Genomic DNA, 22128 nt, shown 5'->3' on the forward strand with positions numbered 1-22128 from the left:
GACCAGAGCGATGGCTTTGAACACCCCTCCCGCAGTGGTTTTTGGGGGGGTGGGAGAGCTGGGATAAAGGAGGAGGGTGGGTGAGAGGAATAACACCCATTGTGTGTTATACTTCCATGCTGTGCACCAAGATTGACTGTCTGTTCTCTCCTGGCTTATGTCAAGTTAACTCTTTACAGGAAGCTTAACAAGACTTTACAAAGGCTTAAGGATGAACAATGTCTAGAGTAACCAAACAGTTCTGCCTTGCTGTCAGTTAATATGAGTCATGCTTGTTTTCAGATACTGTTACTTCCTATCAATTAACCTGCGGGGTCAGCACTAGGTTGTAAAATTAATGTTGCTTTCCTTTTTTAAAAATGTATAGTTTCAGTTCCACATTGAAAAAGACATTATTCTTGTGCCTGCGTCTAAACTAACAATCATTTTTATTCGTTTTTATTTATTTTCAATCTGCAGGGTGACCTCTTCAAGGGTCAAACATATTAAGTTTGAAGTAATTTGAAACAAAGAAAAGAAACAAATCATCATATTGGAGAAGCTGGAACCAGAGAGTGTAAAATTGATCATCAAAATTGTTGTTGGTCATTCAACAAATTGACTAATTTTATCTGCACTACTTGCACTGTATTTTAAGGAGTGTTCTATATTGTGTGTGTGTGTGTGTGTGTGTGTGTGTGTGTGTGTGTGTGTGTGTGTGTGTGTGTGTGTGTGTGTGTACAAAAAACAGTGAGATATCTCCATAATGTCAGACTGGAAATGGCCTCATGCCCTGATCTTCTAGCTATAGGGCTTGGCCGATCATCAGGCACCTGGGTGACCCCCACACACACAATGAGATGCAGTCTGGGGGGGGGGCAGGTTGGGTGGTCACCATCTCAATCTAGAGGCAGGGAAGAGCCCTCATTAGTGGACAAAAAAACTAGCTAGAGTGAGTATTTGATCATTTGCAACTATCTCCCTAACTGCATCATTGTATTTAAAGTAGTCTTGTGTTTGGCTATTGTTGTGCTGTGCGGTGATTAAAGACCAACATTAGAATCCATAGCAGACCTCAGGCTTTCTGGAACCTTCACCACAGTAAATGAGTGGTAAGTTGTTAATTGTGCGGGCAGTCATTCAAAGCACTGGTTATTCTCTCATCAGCATTGGAAAGGGAAAATTAGGCTTGTTCTTCACTCCAGAAAAGTTTCATGTAAATACAAGAGAAAGAAGCCCCTGTGTCTTTTTAAATGTTTACTGAAACTTTTTTAATGTACAACAGACCTTCTTCATGGAGCACATTTTGACATATCACAGTTGGAAAAGCACAGGTGTAAATAATAAAATGAATGATGTCAGAATTCTAGCGTCAGGGTCCTGGTATTACATATGCTGACTCACTGTCACACTGGACACATGAATAGAACAGAGCCATCATTATGTTGTTGCTGTGAAAAGATGTTTTCACTCTATTAAATACACAGATTCTCGTAGATACGACCTCTTATGGCCAAGCCACCCCACTTACCTTGGCTTTCCTTTAAGAATGGAGGATTCATACAGCTGCATCGCCATCCCACTTTCAAAATAGTGTTACTCAGATTTCTACGCAGTTTTAGCGTATGATCCATAAAATATTGTTGACATGTTAAAGTATCATATGGGTTTTATAAACTGAACCTTAAGCACGGAAGCAACATTTCCCAATGTGACCATTTTTTTTTTTTTTTAATAAATTGAAAGAAGCCCACATGGTGCATCTCCCTCAGCTTGTTGAGATGGTTTTTAACATCTGCTTCTGGCTTGTTATTTATGTTAGCCAATCTAAACGCTTTTAGATGTATAATTAAAGTGCTAGTTACACACACACACATATGTGCATAAATACACCCACTGCTTTGCCGGGTCACGTTTTGCTTAGGTGAGGCGTTTCTTTTGATCATCATCATCATTAATAGCAACCATCAAGTGAAAACGATGAAATCATAATGCTACACAGAAACATTGAAACCAAGAGCTCAACAAACAGAATGGAGTCGGCCAGAGAGGTCTCTTGTGTATTTTTATGTACTGTATTTAACTCAGCTTTATAGTGTCTATGACATTTCAGTGCACCTTAGAACAGCTGATGTTCAGGAGAATGTGATGGAAAGCTTGTATAAGTCAGATATTTTTGAATTGTCTTTACATGGGTCTTGTTTTGACGCTGGCTGCTCTTCAGCTTTTTCCCATCTGGAACGGCACTCCTTTAGCTTAACTGTCAGGACCTCCCTAAGAGTATGTTAAAAAATTTAGTGCAACCTGCTGCTTGTATTTACATATCCTCTCCTCTTCAGGTATATCAGTCATCCTTTCCCTATGAAAACATTGTGTAAAGGTTATACATGCAAGTAATATTACAAATTATAGTCTGATAAATACTTTTTGACTTATAATGCTATTTTTGTCAACCTTGTCTTGTTTATGCTGAGTGCGTTATCAGTAAATAGTGTGGTCAACATGAGTTTGTGTATGAGTGTGTGTTTGGAGCTGGGCCATGTCCAGGGCCAGAGACATACTAATGACATGGACTCCAGTGGTGTGTTTTACCAGCTCAACTGCTCTCATTAGATGAGAACCTCTGTGTAGCACAGCTCGCCTCATTAATGAAGCACAGCCATGTGCCGCTGCAGATATATGCACTTGTTCAAGCACGTACACTCGGGTCAAACAGACTGTGTGGGAGGACTCACGCACACACACTCACACACAACAACATACACGCACCGTACAGCCCACTCGCTGTGTGCTGTCCTTCCATAAAGTCCCTCTTCACTGCACTACCAGTTAACACATGCTCATACATATATGCACACACACATTCTTTGAAGAATCACCATCTTGAATACAAAGTGCACCTGGCCTGGTGTGTGTGTGTGTGTGTGTGTGTGTGTGTGTGTGTGTGTGTGTGTGTGTGTGTGTGTGTGTGTGTGTGTGTGTGTGTGTGTGTGTGTGTGTGTGTGTGTGTGTGTGTGTGTGTGTGTCGGGGGGGGGGGGGGTGCATGCACCTTCTAGGCCTCACTTCTGAAGCCTATCCAATCACGTTCACAAATGCTGTCGCTCCACAGATGTGTGTGAATGCCATTGTGTTATTATGTATTTGTGTATGCATGTAGTCGTGTGTGTGTGTGGAGGGGGCCCCTCCTGATTATAGCTGCTCCATAATTAACAGTGATCAGATTTGTTTTGTGGCATAAATGGTGCATGTGTAGAACATTAGGCCTGGCAAGTCTCATTTCACATTCAGCTCAAGGGCTCGGCAGCAGACGGGTCACGAGCTTCAGGGAGCACAATCACAAGCCTCCCTCCATATGGTCCTGCCTGCCGCATCCTCACCAGCGAGGGCCGTGAGTGCCAGACAAGTTCCCCTAAGAACCTAATCGTGTTCAGTAATTACCAAGACCGGCTTTTCTCTTTTTTCCCCTTCTCCCTCCCTCAGCCTCCCCCCAATCTCTTGCTCTTTTTTTTCCACTGCACCTGCATGCACTCTTCTCTTTCAGTCTCATGCGCTCCCTGTCCATTGCTTTCAGTAAGCTGCTTTTAAAATGTTTATTTTTTCCCTTTTACATTTTTACTCGTATACTATCTCACAGTTTTTCTGTTTTTTGCTGGATGAAAATCAGGATTGGGATGAGAGAGATTGTGAGGGGAAAAAAACTCTGACACTCCCACATCAGTTAATTTCTAAATTGCTTTATGTGGCTGATGCCGAAAAACCCAGTCCGTCCTCCTGACTGCCTAGAAATTATAAATAATTGTAACAGATGCGCCAATATGGCCGGCCTCCAATAAACGAGGCCCCAGATAATTTGACCAACCTCCTTTGACAGGCCAATTTAATAAAACATGAACAAAATCTTCCTCACTAATAATTTATCATCCCCTCTCCTCCCCTTTGGTTAAAGTTGATTACCCTGGCAGTTAACAAGGTCACGCCCAGATGCCAGGTTTCTGATAATGCAATCAGGACTCGTTGGAAAAAAGGTGATGACATCCTGTGCGGTTTCCTTTCGCTACCTGGCCTCTCAGTAAAACACAGTTGTGAAGGCCTTTGTCAAAAGGCTTTGATTTGATGTGTTGAGTAGAAGTGTTGTTGATAGCAGCAGATGATGCTGTTTTTTTTAGTGTTTCACACCTTTCTATTGAGGATTTAAGAAAAGAAAGGTGAGAATATATGCAGTAAGGTGATGGAGTCAAGAGGTATGTGGGTGAGTGTTAACTTCAAAATAAAGGACTCAGACATCAATTAAGCTTATACGAAGTGTATATACATGCTATTAGTCCTTTGACTATCAGTGTATGTGTCTCTAACACAGAATGCATCCTGTCACTTCAAGCCATCCTCTCTGTGAACACATATCACCATATAGGGGCTACATGAACTGTTCATAACAGCAAAAGTGTGAAGATAGAATATCATATTTAAGTGACATGGACATTATAAAGTCAATACTTGCACGGTTGCATTATAGGAATGTACATGTGTGAGTGTATGCATTTGTGGGTGTGTGTGCTTCCCAACCTCTCCTCTGTGGGTGGGCCCTCTGCTTTATCCTGGTCCCCTTCAGTTTGTTTTGGTGGCCCCCGCTGTTTGCTGAGGTGTGCAGATGCTCCAAGACACACTGGCTAATAGACACTGATAAATAGATGGTGGAAATATGGGCTGCATGGTCGCCCACCAGTTCATGAAGACTTGAGTATGAGTGTGATCTGATTGTGGGATCGTCTAGTTAAAAACTAAAAACTCCACAGGCTTACGACAACATGTCATTATGGTCTACTGAGGTATCTCCGCCTCTCCTATAGGTTTCTCTCCGTATACTGTAATGTGTACTCATAGGGGGAAGTAGTATATATATATATATATATATATATATATATATACATATATATATATATATATATATATATATTATTTTTACAGTTTGCTAATATTAATATTGATTAATATTAATAACTGCTTAATTTACCATTATGATATGTCCCACCCACTGATTTCAACGCAGAAAGTGACTGAATAGCTGTTTGGTTTCATCGCTTATAAATGCTTGTTTCCATTTTTTGTTTTTTATGTATATTGCACAGTGAACATTGGCTAGGAGCAATATTTATTCCTTTGTTCATATACTGGTTTTGGTTAAGCTCAGGCCAGTATGCGATTTTAAAATGTATTGAAAAATAAGGGGGAAAAAAAAGTTATCATGGCATGTAACAGATTATGGATCATTACTGAGAACATCGTCGTGTTGAATCTGACATGTTGAACACATTTACACTAATCTGAGCATTAAATTCCTGTTAAGTCAGTTTGGAGCGTATTGTAGGCAATATGTTTTTTTGTATGTGCTTTATAAAATGCCGCACAGCAAGCCACGTCCTCTTAATTTTGGATTCACTATTTGTTTGGTCACTTTTCTCTTGTTCTCTGCACCTATAGGCCTATCTTGCTCTCTCTTTCTCGTTGATCTCTCACAAACACGCATGCACTGTATCTCTTTTCTCACAGGCAGTGGTGTCAGAGCAGGTTGACGCCGCAGCTCAGAGGTCTAGCCCTGATTCTGACGGGGCCTCCACCCGATGCTCAGATCCCAGGCCAGAGGATAAGGCACTTCACCGCAGATCTGCCAGTTCCGTCCGACAGCAGGTAGGTTATCACACACAACTGCCAATTATGTCAAAGACAGCACGTGGGTGAGCAGCTAACATGCCCACACTTATCCATTACCACTTCGCTCAGATTAGATCAAAGCCATAGAGAAGGGATATGAAGGAAATGGTCTGTTGAGAATCATGTGATTTATCAGACCCTGCCTCTGCCAACCTTTGTCCTGAACACCCCAACACACACACACACACACACACTCACACAGATGACCCTCCTACTGTGACCAGGCCGACGTGTGCTGCTGGTTTCACGCATGCCTTGGGCTCAGGCACTGGCTAATTTACCGCTTCAGCAGTACATTGTGAACAAGAAAGAAGCTTTTGATCTTCTCAGTATTCCACTCATAAGTTTGGCAGGACATGTTTCTAGATGGCCTCACACATCTAAAGCTGGCCTGAAGACACATTGTTTGATTTATACAGCTGTCCTCATTATACCCTCAGTGGAAGTGCTTCTGTTCTGGCAGTTTATATGTGTAATGTAATTATTTTGTACAAAATAAGTAAACAGTATTGACATCATTTGATGTGCTTCCCCTTTCTGGAGGCACACACACACACACACACACACACACACACACACACACACACACACACACAAATAATCTGTCTATTGTTATGCACCCACTATGAATTATTAAGAAATGTGCCAATTGTGATCCCAGTGCCAATACTTCAAATTAGAGTGGGACTGCATTTTTCACACAATACATTTTTGATATCTTATTACACTGAATAAAAACATGAATCATAATCAGATTTATAAGAGTTTAAATCAGTGTTTAACACAGTGTGCACACGCTGTCCTTTTCAATAAAAACCAAAGTATTTTAATCTATCAAAAATGTCTGTCAACTAAGATAACCTACACTAATGTCACTTTTCAGCAGTTCGAACCTTTTCAGCACCTTTTCATATACATCTGAACAGAAATCATCATCCATAGAGTCTGCAGAGATTTAATCAAAAATGCAAAATTTACTATATCCTGCTTATATTGAACCATTCAACTAAAAAATGTATTTGTTGAATATTGTTTTATTTTATTCAGTAATAGAATTTGTACAACACAATTTCAAATGAAAAATTTAGTAGGATTGACAATGGAAAGTCGTTAAATTGAATGAGACCATAATTGAATTGAATTAATATTTAAAAGATCATTTTAGATTCTGTTTTCACAGTTCAGTTTAATTTTGAACATGTTCTGCTTTTATTCCCTAAGTGATTATTACAAAGCAGATGTGACCTCTATAAAGGTGTGTTCAGACCAAATTCAATGCGAATATGGCCACTGGAGTGTTTTTTGGAGTATTTCACAACCCGCAAATATTCGCCCTTAACAGCCAATGGAATCAAATAACAGATACATATTTTCAGAACTTACCATGTAGTCCTATGGTTTTGCTCACTTTTCTCCAAGCCCTTTCCTTTTTCATTCTGTCTCTGTAAAGACGTTGAATCGTAGAGCGCCGGATGCCCACAGATGGAGACAATAAGTTTGTCCTCCAATCCTTCTGATTTTCGTTGATGTCAGGAGAATCTCAACGCTGATAGGCTTTCACGACACAGCGTCACTCAAATTTTTTGCTCCAGTTGAAACATTTAGACTTGCGCTTGCGCATATTAACATCTTTGCATTGACTTTGTTCACAGCACACACAAATTCACTTAGCATTTGGTCTGAACACACCTTAAGGCTGCTACAGTAGGAGAGGACTAACATTCTTCACTCAACCAGCCACTAGCCGTGTGGCACAGTGGCATGTTCAGCCAACATTTGATTCTCCCTCTCCCCAGTAAGTCAAACTTAACTTCAGGTAAATAAACATCATATCAATGTTAAACCTTACTGTTATTAAAAACGTGAACATTTTGAGTAGTTGTGATGCTCCAAAGAAACCATAAACCTGTTATGCTTCATTACACTCCATTTAAACAATAAAACCAGTCTGCAAGGTCAAAAGCTGATGAAATGAGCCTTCTGTGCAGCCCACTGCTACCACCTAGGACACAATTTGCAGCTCTTTCAGTAAGTGCCGAAAGTGAAATGTGATTATTGGCTGAGGCGGTGAGCAGTTCACAGTGGTACATGGCCTGCAAATTGTTACATACATAAAATGTTAAAATTATGTTTTTAGGATTTGAGTGAAGAATTTACTTTGAATTGGGAAAACCTTATTTGGAAAAAATAATAAGTGAATTAGCTTATTAATGATTAATAAATGTTAAGTTAAGTTGTTAATATTTATTCAATTCAAAACCATCTGGAGTTTTGCCATAGAAAATTAATGTGTCATTTATTTAACAAATCATTTTAGTTTATTTCAGTGGTCCACACTGAGCATGATGTAGTTGGACTTTGAATCAAATCTGTGTACTTTTGAACCTCGCTTGGTATCTCACTACAGGATGCGCCTTCGCATGTGACCAATCACCAAAGCTCCACTACCACCACGTCTGTCAGGGGACAGACCAATCATCTGAATTGCACAGGCCGACCCATCCCTCTTTATTCAAGTCTTCTTGCTTTCTTCCCCATGAAGATCACTTCTGGATTTTTGATTTAACAGTTCACGGTTGCAGCTGTCAAGGTCGTCTCCGAATGTGGATTATCTGGTGTTGGGATATGCATTTATTGTCAATGAAAATATTACTATTTTTTGCATTGTGGTGGACTTACCTGTGTCATAACTCTTTAACTGGCAAGCTAGCACTTCAAGGTGAGCTTGTGTGTTAATAGCTACTGCTATCTAGTCCACTGCCCTGTAGTGGAGGCTATTCAGCTTTACCGCACGATGGTGCCTTCGTTGGCAAAATCAGTCCTTGGTTTTGGTTTCATCATAGTTGTGTATTAGCCTATGGAGAGAGTATGTGGTTTCAACCCTCCTGGGTCAAGGTGTTATGGCCACTGCCCTGCTTGCATGTGTAAGGGCACGTGGAAGAATATAAGATGTTTTGGGCCACAGGGGACGGGCCAGCCCGTGCAATTCAAATGATTGGTCTGCACCCTGACAGATGTGGTGGTGCTTCCAAGATCGGTCATACCAAAAGGAGCTTGAGATACCTTACTCAGTTCTCAGAGTGCTGGTGTTACCCTGGTAACCAAACATTTTCAGAAAGTTTGCACAGCGTCACTTTCAGTTCTCAGGTTACCTGCTCTTACATTAGTCAGTTGTTTGGCAGTGCATCTTGGTCTTTTGAATTTTTGTGCTCCTTTTTTTTTAATAGATTTTTTTGTGCGATACATTTGCTTTATGTTTATGTGTGCACCCACGTGTTTACATGTCGATGTACTGTATGTCTGTCTATGTATGTGTCCTGCGGTTGTGTGCGTGTGTACAACGTTCCTATTTGCCCGGGAACCTGAACAAGTTCAGCTTTGAGAGCTCCAGACGCACACATGACACGCTGCTGCAATCATAAAGAAGCCCATTGATGACAGTGACCCCTCTCTCTGGGTGATGGAGAGAGAGAGGGTGGAGGAGGGAGGCAGTCGATGAAATGTTTCTTCTTCGCTTCAGAGCCAGTGACACTGACCCCTCAGTAAATAGAAGTTTTACTCTTGCTTGCACACAGACTCTGTTTAGATACAGGCCTCTCTCCTCATTTCCCCCCTACTGTATGCTCTCCATCTGCATTGCACTCTCTTGTTTACAGAGCCATTACAGGGTGCGATGCACAGGTCAGGTCATGGCCGCCAACCAGCTGCCGAGCTGAGGTAGACAGCGAGCACATCTTTCTTTGCCTCGTGTTCTCTGCTTTTTATCTTTCAGGCCTGTCTTGTGGAACATTAACAACAATGTCACAACATAGAGCTTCCCACACAAACAGAAGGCAGTCATGTGTCTTCTGAACGTGCGGCAGACAGGCGTCCAACTGGACCGTAGAGAACATCTGCAGCAAATCTCAGTCATTTGTCAGTGTCACTATGTCATCTTCCTCCCTTCCCTGTACTCCTTCAGACAAAGCACACAGCAGTTTATCTCCTTTGGTTTTCACATACAGAGAAACACTAATAGTGTAATATTCAGCTCATTGTGAAATAAATCTTTCCCATAAAACCTATTTAGAATCCATCCTCAATAAGTCATGCTTTATAGTTGATCATCTTTACTTTTAAGTTTAGGGCTTTTAGTTGATTTGGATTCCTCTTTTGGCCTCTCTGTTTCCCCTGTGTACATACAGGCTAAGCCAGTTGGCCTGCCACTCATCAGGAATATGCAGATCAATCTGCTAATTAGTTGCGTGGAGTCATTAAGGCTGAGTTAGAACACATGGTTGGCACCCATGCAGGCATAATAGCAGAACTGGGCACACCAGGTCACTGGAGTCAACTGTAGCCCTAGGGCACATTCCCAAACACACTAGCATACTTAGAAACAATTGTCGCAGGCAAATGATTTTACAAACGTGCACGCTGTAGTGATAAAAAGAGAATAAACACATATATGTGTACTTATTTTCCTTATATTCCTTCATATTTTCATTGTTGATAAATGTACAGTATTTGCATTCTCAAATTGTCTGTTTTAGTTTTCATTGTTACTGGCGGTGTTCGCCTCTCCCATGCAGGATTCAAATTGTGTACCCATGCACTAGGTAAATGATACATAGAAGCGGTTGCATGCATGTATTTTACATAATGTGAAAGACAAAATTTGACCATGAGTTTAGTGTTACTGTGTGTGACAACATTGCTGACTGTCTTCTTTAGTCTTAAACAACTTAACGCAATGAATCCTCACAGCCCACAGTTGTTTGGCTGCACTGAAAACAAAGATATGAGATGCTCCTGCTCTGCTGAGTAGACCCTCAAGACATGTTTGCTGCCCCTGGTGGTTGACACGCATGTATCATTTTGAATGGAACACTGGGATCTGTATTATTAAAATCCACTTGCCAAATCAACCAGGGCTGAAGTCTTTAGTTTCATAAGTTTGACAGACAACAAAGCTTGTAACAGCTATCAGATTACATTTTTTTGAGGGAGGGGGCTTATTGATCCACCACCCTATTATAAACCTCCTCCTGTACTCTTCATCTACTCCAGGCCAAGGACTGTAGTACGTTTAGTCGCATTGCATATTTTAGCTTGCCATCTGGTCAGCACTGCCTGGCACCGCAGGGGGCCTCATATCCTCCCATATTCATATTCCACTAGCATATTGTTCCCACTGCTTTTCTACAGTGCGGCCCCAGCACTTATCAACTTCTTTATTTATTTCCACAGAAGAGGCTGGCTAGCAACTTGCACCCCCCTCCTAATCGGCGGCTCTTCCAGTTGTCCTATCAAGTGTAACCTGGAGGCCCCTAGTAGAGCAATTAGAGCGGCCTCCCTGCCCACCTCTTGTAATGAAGCCCAGCACATTCTGGAATCTATAGCCCCTTTAGTCTCCCCTAATGGGACATCATTATTGTCAAAGAAACAATGTAAATGTAAATGAACATACTCATTAGCCAGTCGCAGGGAGAAACCTTTGCCGCTCTCAGCTTGCAACTCCCGCTTCCAAACACGCGCATACACACACACACAAAACTGAACCTCCTCCCTTCAGCTTATGCGGACTGCTGCTCCTGCTTGCTTTATTCCTCTGGTAGCATGTTTGTTTGTGTGTGCATATGTGTGTACTGAGGAAGACAATGTGCATGTTTTACTCAAGGTGAGAGGGGAATGGAGTGAACATGGATAATTCCATTATTGGCATTCACTCAGTGTTTCTACAGATGTTAATTGTTGCATGGGTTTTTTTGCCTGTGTGTGTGTCAGTGAAGTGTGCTCAAGTTCTCACCCCAGTGCTTCTTTGCTTACCTGTCCCAGGTTGCACCTGTGCAGCGGTCCAGGTCTCTGTCCCCAGCCAGCAGTGTGGAGTTGGGTAGTGGGAGGAAAAGAGGAGCAGAACAGAGGATTCAAGACATTGAGGAGCTGCTGCAATTGAAGGTAACTAGCTAACATAGATGAATACACATAATATCGTCTCCTTTCTTCTCATCTACGTTAATCTATTTATGCCCAACTCTTCTTTATGGTTTATTCTAACTGTATGTCCTTTATTTCCTGCAGCCCTTTGCCTTTTCTGTCTTAATCTTCTCTCTTTTCAGTTTTCCTCACATGCCAGTGGCCAGTGCCAGTGACTTTGAACTACTTGAAGGTACTGTTTGCTGAATAGGGCACATTCAATAACATAGCGGAGTCCAGCTGATAGTGTGAGGCACTAGACAGACTTAATGGAGCTGCTTGTTGCTCTGGCCACTATCTTACATATGATTGCTGCTATCAGCTGCTGGGTCTGCAGCACTGTAGCAGTCACGGTCTCCAAAGGGTCCAATTGCACTAGTGCTGCCACTGCCTCCTCCATGACCTTCTCTTACGGTGTCTTTCACACACACTCGTAGACATACATATGTGTGTGCACACAAACAGAGCGTGCGTAGGCAGTGTAGCAGCAGGAGAGGAGCAGCTCTGGTGAAAGTGGCTGCAGCAGGGTTTTTTTTCCCTTAAACGAATCAGCTTTATTGGTCTTTTAACCTTCACATGCTCTATGACGTCTTTCTCCCACTATTCTTCATTCCCAAGTCTTTTTTTTTTCCTCTCTCTCAAATTCACTGCAAGCAAAATACACTTAATTTTCACCTCTCCACTATGTTTCTTTTAAGATCTCAAAATTTTATTTTATTTTATGTCAGCAGAGTATATTTTCCACTGCCATCATTTTTTTAAATTTGGACTTTCCCCTAAAGCTGTCCTCCTCGTTGCCTTTCTTTATCCTTTCCATCTCTCAGGCTGACCAGTGAGTGAGTGATTATGCAGAGGTCATCTCCCTTTGAACACAATCCCAGGAACACATTAGGCACCATTTTCTTGTCAGATCTGAAGTGTCTGAGTTACATCACTGGCAGACACCCAGTCAGACAGTAATGCTCAACATAGATTCAGACGACACGCATGATTGTCTTAGTTAATGGTGCCATTTACGTGTCTGCCAGTTGAGGGGCATTTAGCAAAGGTATGCACAGAAAAATTGTGATTGGCAACTCAAATCTGTGACCACATTAATGAGGGCATTAGTTCAGAGCATGATTTAGTGGTTATGTCCTTTGCTTGGATCTGGCATTGAGCAACATGCCCTCCATCAGCTACAGTTGAGACCTCACCTCAGTACAGTACTTCATCCGTCCTGTCCGTTGTTCTCCAGTTGATCCTATCCAATTCTTTCCAATAGACTGCCTTTCAAATTGGGTACGCCCAGCCTGTACCATTGACATGTTGACCTTAGCAGCTAACAGCAGCAGACAAACAAACAATTCTCATAATAATGGCCTCACACTTTCAAGTAAACAGTAGCTGTTGCTGTGTAATTATTTTTCAGCTTGAGAACGTCCACAGATGTGTATGCTGGCTGAGTAAGTAAGTATTGATCGGTGGGCAAGGGTCTGTGGCCTGATGACCAGAGCTGGGCTGCCCAGGGGAAGCCCTATAAGGAGCCTGGGAAGCCATGATGTGGCTAATGCCCTGCCACTTGCTCTATCCTGCCCCCCCCATCAGTCAGCCTCAACTCTTCTGTGTTCTCCCCCAGCTCCTAGTTCCACCAGTTAACACTGCCCTGGTCTGGCCCCTTTCATTAGAGCCTTGTTTTTGAGAGGTTGGGGGCAGCTTGAAGGGGCCGAGGATGTCTTGCAGATGTCCTCTGTGAATAATCCGCACTAGGGAAAATCCATACTTGTCACATTGGCAGTGTGAATGTATGTGTGTGTGTGTGTGTGTGTGTGTGTGTTTCTGTGTGTTTCTGTGTGTTTCTGTGTGTTTGTGTGTGTTTGTGTGTGTGTGTGTGTGTGTGTGTGTGTGTGTGTGTGTGTGTGTGTGTGTGTGTGTGTGTGTGTGTGTGTGTGTGCATGCACGCCCGTTGTGTGTCCAGTGCATGTTTGTGTGCTCTCTCTGTTCTCTTTGTCCTTGTTAATAATAACAGGGCTGAGGGCTCGCATTTCCCTCTCTGCAGGGCAGCCGTGTCATATCAGCAGTAAACAAGCTCCTTCCCTTCAGAAAGCGCTCGACAACTCTCCCTAGCCCTGGCCACTCAAGCAGAAACCTGTCCTGCACTCTTCCTTTCACTTTCTCTTTTGCCTTGCTCTCTCTCTTTCTTTTCTTTCTACTTTCTCTGTTCTCTCTCTTTCCCCTATTTTCATCAGCTGCTTTTCTCTCTTCCTTTGCTCTCTTTCCACCTCTGTTTGTCCTGCCTGTTGAAAGTGTTTTCTTCATCGCCCTCGCTGTTAAGGTCAGTGTGATGGGGAGGGGTGCCCCTGACAAGAAAAATCTATATGTTGTCTTCTCTTACTCCTTCTTTAAAGCTGGAGCCCAATCTTGCTGTGTTTTAATAGCTGTCAACAACAGTGTCAGCAACAAACCCACCGCTACAAGCCCCACCAACACAACACGTGCTGCTCATCAGTTGGTAACTCCAGAGAGTTTCTTTGCTGGTTAAAGAGTATGTGTGTCTGCTTAGTGGTCTGTGGCCCCATTGACTCGTCGTGTAAATGTCGTCCTTTAATGATGTCTCAGTTGCCCAGTGAGAGTGGAAGCACTTGTCAGGGAGGAAGGCGAAGAGAGAAAAGAATCTGAACCTGCTGGTTTCTGTCAGGTAAAGGTGTTGCGGCTGTAGACCAGTTTAAATATGTAGACGGTGAGGGGGCTTTTCTCAGCTTCCCTGCCACACTGCTGTGCCAGTGTACATGAAGCTGACTCCCTTTTTCAATTAAGTTATGTTTCATTTGACATGTCCAACTTTTGGGGGAAAATCTTGTCACTGTGCCTTACAGATGGAGGAGAATGAAGAGCTGAGGAGAGCGCATGATAAACGCCGTGAGCGGATGTGTCTGATTCAGACCAACTACAAGACAGTCAGAGACCAGCTGAAGGAGATGGAGAAATCAAATGGCTTGTGAGTACACGGTTTAATGTTTAGTAACAAACTCTTAATAAAAATGAATATTGTACACTCACACAATGCACAGGACCTGTTGGTATACCCACAGTTGATTCATGAAACACACAGGACCTGTCCATACACAAAGTAGCTTGGATAACCTCCAGTTACACCCACCAGCAGTCAGTAAGAGATGTTTCAAAGCGCATAACTCACCTTGCCTTATGTTAAAAGCCCTTGTGAAATGCTACAACCCTTGCACTCCACATGTTGTCTGACAAGACCTGAGTGCCGGATTCAGGAAAGTGGGAGAAATTCCTTCCTTTGCCTTTGTAAAGCTCAGAGGTTTTAAGCCCAGTCAATTTGGGCCGTTTTGTGCCAAGTGTGTGTGCGCTTCTGCGTCTCTTCTCCCTCAGCGTTCATTAGGATGTGAGAGCCAGAGGCTGGAGGTGTCTGGTCCTGGGGGGTGCAAGGTGTTTGAGAAGGCCTGTGGAGGGAGGTGGAGGGGAGAGGGCCATTTCCTGCTTCGACCTGTTATCTTCACCCGGAACCACAGGATTTTTACACAAAGGGGAAAATATGCTAGAAAATATAATATAAGGGTCTTGTTCTCTACATTGTCTCCCCCAGTCTTTTCCCACTTTTTCTGTCTCTGTTTCTTCTCTCCAACAGCATCATTGAGTCCTTTTTAAAATGTAACTAAAGGTGCATATGTTTGGTGGCCGCGTGGGAGCAAAGTGTTGACCCTGTCAGCTGTTTTCTCTCTGGGTTAATTAAAGAAAACAGCAGTGCAATGTGAGCCCGTGTGAAAGTGGAGTGAGTGAGAGAGTGTGTTCAGTGCTAGGCTCGACTCGGCTCATGTCAGCTCAGCGCGGCTCAGCAGCATGTGTCTGAGACAGTGGGAACAAAGACAGAGAGATGTAGAGAGAGAAAACTCTCAGAGTCAACACCAGTTGTGCCGCTGTTATACATTTTAGCGGGTTATCAAAGAAATGTTCTGGGCTGGCGAAATAATATAAACACCTTGATTTTGTGAGAAGAAAACATGTATGTTTATATAATAAGACAAATGGGGCTATGGTTAAGAGTAAAGAGCTACAAATCCATAATAATAAGTTTGTAGTATCAATGTCAGTGCATCTGTGTTTCATGACTGATTTGACATGAAATTGATGCAAAAGGCAGCTTTGCCCTTTTCAGTCAGAGCCCACCATGGCACCAGCCAGTCACTCAATGTTATGATCCTGGCATTCATTTGGCATTAAGCCCCATCCTTAAATAGCTGTTAAACCCACTGGGGTAATGCCAGCCTGAATGAGAGACAATAGAAAATGACTTAAATACTCCCATTAGTGCTGGGAAATCAGGGCCCTAACAAGTCAGTGGGGATAGGCGTCGAGTCTCATTGCATTTCGAGCTTGTTAGGGATTTCCCTGCAGCTTCCATGCTGTGTTGTTGCCTTTTTGGAAAGATGCGGGGGGTCGTTTTTGTTCCTCTTTTGTGTGCAGGACCAAAAGATAAGACTGTGACGTGTCTCCCTCCTTACCTGCCACACACATATTCCTCTTCTTGCAAACACTTCAGTTTATATACAAAGTATTCGCCAAATAAGATATATTAGGCGCTAACATCATTTTTCTATACCTTTCAGGTTTTAGTTTCCCTCATATCAATCTTCACCAATAAGTAATTGACTTAGACAATTGGTTGCTGTACAGCAAGCTGCTGAGTGACGTCACCAGTGTGTGTGATAACCAGTCCCGCCCAGGATAGAACTACCAGCCAATCACAGAGCAGGCGAAGGGTCCTTTGGCTCATCAGCATGCAGGCGGTGCGCAATTGGCCAGTCCCAGTGAAACCACCCTGCCATTCACCATTACCACCATATTTTCCCAAAATGGCATGAAGGAGAGGGGGAAAAAAGCCAACTTTATATTTATATTAGAGAAGGGAAAAAGTTTTTTAATCAGACTGGGGATGATGGGGGTGAGCAAATAAAATTAAAGGTTATTAAAGCATCCGTACTCTGATCAAAGTTGCGCCCATAAACAGATTCCCCCTGAATCAGAGCAATTAGCCGCAGCGGCGTGGAAAAGTTCTCTCTATTTCCTCCTGCTTAATAATGGAAACTAGGATACCATAGGGGAGGAAGCACTGAGGCCTGAAGAAGATAGCTCTCTCATGGCTCCATGTTCAACAGCTTTTAGGCCCACTGTAAACAAATTAAAATGTATAAAGCGTTACCGCGACTTAATAAAGCTTCATATACCTTTCATAAGGAATGCAGTTGATACACTACATACCTAAAAATCACACTGAGAATTAGAACAGAGCTGTGGGTAAAATATCATGTACTTTTACAGCTCCAGGCAGTGTTAAGATAGTTCAGGCTGAATTCACTGTGTGCTTGCAGTAGAATGAGTAAAAGTGTATCAATCTCTGTGACTATACAGTGAGATTATCCGTTAAGTAGCTTTGCACTCTGGGAAACTAACCCAAGCCCACAGATAGCGCACATATACACTCAGACACGCATACACTACGAAGAAGTTCAAGGGCTCCAAATTGCTCACAGGGGTATTAGCAGTATTAAATGAAAACATTTGCCGTTCCTCAGTAGCCTCCAACTCCCAGGCACCAGGGTTTAACTAGTATTAGCGTAGCGTGGCTGTGTCTACATAGCCAATAATGACCATGGCAAAAGGAGCCCTCCACAATAGCAGTGACCCTCGCAATCCATTTCCACACCTTTTCCTCATTGATTGAGTAAAAATGAGAAACTGTGTGTGTGTGTGTGTGTGTGAAGAAAATGAGATTCTCTTCTCATCTGCTACTTTTGCAATCTGTGGATTTCTCTAAAACCAGTTTTAGTTTGCAAATGAAAGGCTAATTGGAATTGAGTGTGTTGGGCTAAGACTGATTGATGAGTTGGGTGTGTGCAGGGATGTGTTGGTGTTTGTGAGTTGAAGGGAAAGTTCAATGGAGGGGGCAGCTACTGAGCACAAGTGTCATTAAGTATTCATAAGTGAGGTGTAGACATTTGAATGACCTCGTTTGCGAGTGTGTTTTTGCCATTATTTACATTTGCATGGCACACAGGGAATGGTCCACCGCCCTGCCACATGGGCAGTGCCCTGGGCTTTAACAAACATGCATACGTGTGTACATGATCTGCCACTGAAATGTCAAAGTCAAGGCTGCTCATTTGAATACTGCTAAAGATGGCTGAATAACAAAACACAGAGTGGGACTAAGGAGCCCTGTTACCCCATGTGAGTTGGCCAGAGGCAGCGAGGTAATGTACAGTACCAACCATTTTCCCTTGTTAGTATGTTTGCTTTCTGTGTGTGTGTGTGTGCCATAAGTGATGTTATTTGTTCAATTTATATGTGTGCCTTTGCTTTCCTCTACATTTGCCCCTTTGTCTTCTTATATATTGTGTATGTGTGTCCAGGCAGGGTGGAAGGATGCAGCGTGCAGAACCGTGGCAGTTAAGACAAGAGAACAGTGACGCAGTGTGGAATGAGCTGGCCTACTTGAAAAACCTCACCAGGAAACTCTCCATTGAAAAGTGAGTCACCTGCTGTCAAAGTTGCCCGGCCGACACATAGATAATACCAGCACTGGACGTGTGAGCGTGAATGCACACGTTCATTTAAGTACTCTCTCTCTCGTACACACATACCGACACGCACTCCCACTGTCCCTTCTTGTTTGTGGGTGTTAAAATTTGAGTCTGCCCTTCCCAACTTCACAGCATCCACCTAGCCCTCCACATCATTACCAGCCAGCAGGGGCCAAAGCAAGATCATTAGACTCTGTGCTCATTTGTAAAATTGGCTGCCCGAAAATTCACACATAAAAGTGAAGGAAGTAAAATCACATTATCAAAATCCCTGGCTGTGTCTTTGTGAAATAATTGCATTTTTAATGGAACATTTATACCAAACTGTTGTCCTGTTGCTAGTGTTATTAAGTGAATGTCAATAAGATACGTTACATAGAGTTTGGTGACTTTTTTAATCACAGTGTGACTTTTCTGCAAGAGGTGCTTTTCATTGAATTTCTTTCTTTCATTCCTTCTCTCTTTCTGTCTGTCTCTCCTCCTGTCTTTGTCTTTTAGTCTGTCTCTGGGTGTAGTATAGCCATTGTCTTGTTTGATCTAGAGAAGCCCCTGTAACCGTACCACTAACACTGACCCTCCTATGATGCTACACAAAGCTGGGCCTAAAGCCACAGTCTTCCTCTCTCCTGTCTCCCTTAGGCTTCACCTCTCCTCACCTCTTCCCTCCTCTATCCTATGCCTCTGTACCCTCCTCTTCTCCTCTTCCTACTTGTCTTCTCAGTTGCCTCCCTCCGGCCCTCTGTGATGCTGCAGTACGCTGAGGCCAGAATTCTGGTACTTGCCCCCCACCCCCTCTACTGCTTTCCCCTCTGCTCACCCCCCTGCCCTGTCCTCCTAATCCCAGCTGAGCTCATTATGATATAGCCCGGCTGCCTCTCTCCAAGCCTGAGCTGTCCGAGCTAATTACAGGCTAGCAGCCCTAGTGCCGCCGATGCTGCCTGTTAAGGGATGTCCGTCCGCCTGCCTGCCTGGCCACGACTAGAGCTGAGCAGAGCGGAGCACTGGTTGGTATGGGGGTGGGGCGGGGGGGGGGGGGGGGGGGGGTGAGCAGACTATAGTGAACACGCAGGGTCCTTGGAACTGACCTGTGAGGGGAAACCACGAGGGATGGAGAGCGGCTGGCCTCTTTCCTAGCTGTGTAACTGGCCTGTCCTCCGGGGTTAGTGTTGATCCCCTTCATGTGCCCCTGACCAGCTCCACCTCATCTCCTCCTCTCCTGCCCCCAGGGCCCCTCCTTACCCGGGTGGCTGGTGCAAAGTAAACTTGGCTGGGGTCTTTAAACTTGTGCTTTAGAAAAACTCTCTGTTCCAGGGCACGCATCTGCACACACGCATAGCTCAGTGTGTTAAACTAAGCGAAAACATACTGCCCATCTCTATTCCTCTTCTCGCTTTCTTCCGTACCTGTTGTGAGAAGGAGCAGGACTGAATAGATAGGGTTGTTGGGACTATGGACGAAACCAGCTTAACCAAACAGCTTTACTTCTCTGCAATGTAAATTTCTGTTGAGAGGCAACAATGAAGGCAAAAGTGTGTCTATCATAATACAACAACAACAACAAGAGTTTGTGGAAGCATAACTGCCAGGAAACTCTTGGGGCAAGCAGTTGCAGCTTGTTGTTCCGTTGACCGTATTATAATGATTGTGCTTGTGAAGGTTATGCTAGATAAGTGTTAGCAATGATCCACTAATGGCTAATTAACTCCTGCCAGCGGAAGAATTTAGGGCCAAATAAAGGCCCCTTATAAAGCTTTAAATGCCTAGTGGCAGGCTTTAGAGGAGAATCTCTGTTTAAACTCTCCATTTGTCTCCCATTCGCACTTCCTCATTGTCATGATATTGTGCACAGATGCTCTCTATCACCTCTTCCAAAAACAGCACTTGTAAAACACTGTCTTGAGGCCCAAATGACCATTTCCCAGAATGAATATTGCTGGGATAACTCCTGCACAGTGGGTCCCCACAGTGCTAAGAGGTGGTTATGAAGCTCAGGCCCCCCTCTAATCTCTGCACTTGAATTAGAGGTTGAGCAAGAAGGTGAAACAGGTCTGCTTGGATGCTCTTTTAGCTGATTTACTAAGCATTCAGTTAGCAACAAATTACTTATTTTTCTTTGGCAACTTTTTACAAGAAAATTGTAGAATCTACAGCAGGAACTATTAGCAGGATGGTTTCTCATATCACATTATTAATGTGCTTGCTGGGCAACACACACTATTTCTTCTACCTGTTTTGTGGGTTGGCTTTCAACCAGATTTTGGAACCTGACTGCAAGGTTTTGCTCCCGCTCAGCCACAATAGCATTAGTGAAGTCGGTCACTGATGTTGGGCGATAAGGCCTGGATCGCAGTCGACATTTCAAATCACCCCAAAGGTGTTGGTGTCAGGGCTCTGTGCAGGCCAGCCACTGAATTCCACACCAAAACAAAATGTCTTTATGGACCTTGCTTTCCTGTACGTCGGCATTGTCATATTGAAACAGGAAAGGGCCTGGAGCACTAAGATTTTCCTTAACTGGATCTAAGGGGCCTAACCCAAACAATGAAAAACAACCCCAGACAATCATTCCTCCTCCACCAAACTTTACAGTAGGTAATATGCATTCAGGCAGGCAGTGTTGCCCTGGCATCTGCCAAACCTAGATCCGTCCATCATAGGGCTAGATAGTGCAGCACAATTTATCATTCCAAACAATAAGTATGCATCGCACATGGTGATCCAAGGCTTGTGTGCCACTGCTTGGCTGTGGAAACCTATGTCATGAAGGTCCCTACAGTTCTTGTGCTGACGTTGTGTCCCAAGGCAGTTAGGGTTGTAACCAGGGTCAATCAATTTTTACATTCTACTTGTTTCTACATTCTATGTTCTTCTTCTGTGTTTCACTGTTGAGCTGTTGTTGCATTAATTCACAATGCTAATACTTGAAGTTGACCATGGCAAATTTCAGAAACCAACTTAATGAGAAGATCCTGTGACAATGTCACCTACCTTGGGTGCAGATCTGGTAGAGCACAGTGGTCAGTTATGATCAGGTTCACCAATTGCCAGATTGACTTTATTACAAGCTTTGGACTTATAGTAAAACCAAAACTAATGAAGAAATTCACATGCGTTACTGTTTGCCACTATTTTGACATTGTGTCATGAAATATGGTGTGAAAAATAAAAAAAATGAAAGCACAGTCAGCTTACTGACAGCTTAAGTGCATCTTTTCTGACTCTTTTCTGTCACTTAAAAATCTGTTGACAGGAATTCAATTTATCCATGGCAGAAATTGAGTAACCAAGTTGAATTTGATCTCTTGATTTCAACTTTTCTTCATGGTATTGGACTGCCCTGTTGCTTTCATTATTTAGTCGGCAAAACAATCCTAAAACAAAAACTGTAATCATGTGATTATGCATTGACTGAATCCGACTTGAACACCCCTCTCTCAACATTTAAAGAATATCTCTCCGATGCATTCTGGAGCACTTTTAAGGCACAGATAGATAAACTAGTTGACACCAAGGATGATTTTTGGTTGAGATTTCCTCATGACTGTAGTAGATGGCCAGCAAGCAGCTATGGGCAGGGTGGGCTAGAAAATTCGCAGTGGGATCATTTTATCTGCCTCATTATGCATCTGTCTGCGGCGCTCCATGTCCGTGCTTGTTAATTGTTGTTAAAGGTCTGTTGGTAAAAAGAGGCAGGGATTATTTAGGCCCTATAAACAGAATAAACACATGCAGTGCACCCTCAGACTTAAGATGCTAGACTTAGACGACATCAAAGCATAAATTAGCTAGCGATTTACTGGGGAAAAAGCCTTTGAGATCATTTGCACTGCAGCAGCAGTGAAAGCTCCTCTGTAGAGAGTGACCATTATGGACGTGAACCTCCCCAGTAAGCGACGT

The 22128-nt window shown here is 43.1% G+C and overlaps 1 protein-coding gene across 1 annotated transcript in view; it reads left to right on the plus strand.

The window, feature by feature from the left end:
• Positions 1–22128, plus strand: part of cntln (centlein, centrosomal protein) — a 79739-nt gene that overhangs the window by 15217 nt on the left and 42394 nt on the right. Inside the window, exons 9-12 of the mRNA XM_070924775.1 lie at positions 5528–5665; positions 11507–11626; positions 14500–14621; positions 18061–18177. Of these exons, the coding sequence (XP_070780876.1) occupies positions 5528–5665; positions 11507–11626; positions 14500–14621; positions 18061–18177 (497 nt within the window). The remainder of the gene's footprint in view (positions 1–5527; positions 5666–11506; positions 11627–14499; positions 14622–18060; positions 18178–22128) is intronic.

This window comes from Enoplosus armatus, chromosome 2 (genome assembly GCF_043641665.1).
Source record: "Enoplosus armatus isolate fEnoArm2 chromosome 2, fEnoArm2.hap1, whole genome shotgun sequence".
NCBI classification, from domain to species: domain Eukaryota; kingdom Metazoa; phylum Chordata; class Actinopteri; order Centrarchiformes; family Enoplosidae; genus Enoplosus; species Enoplosus armatus.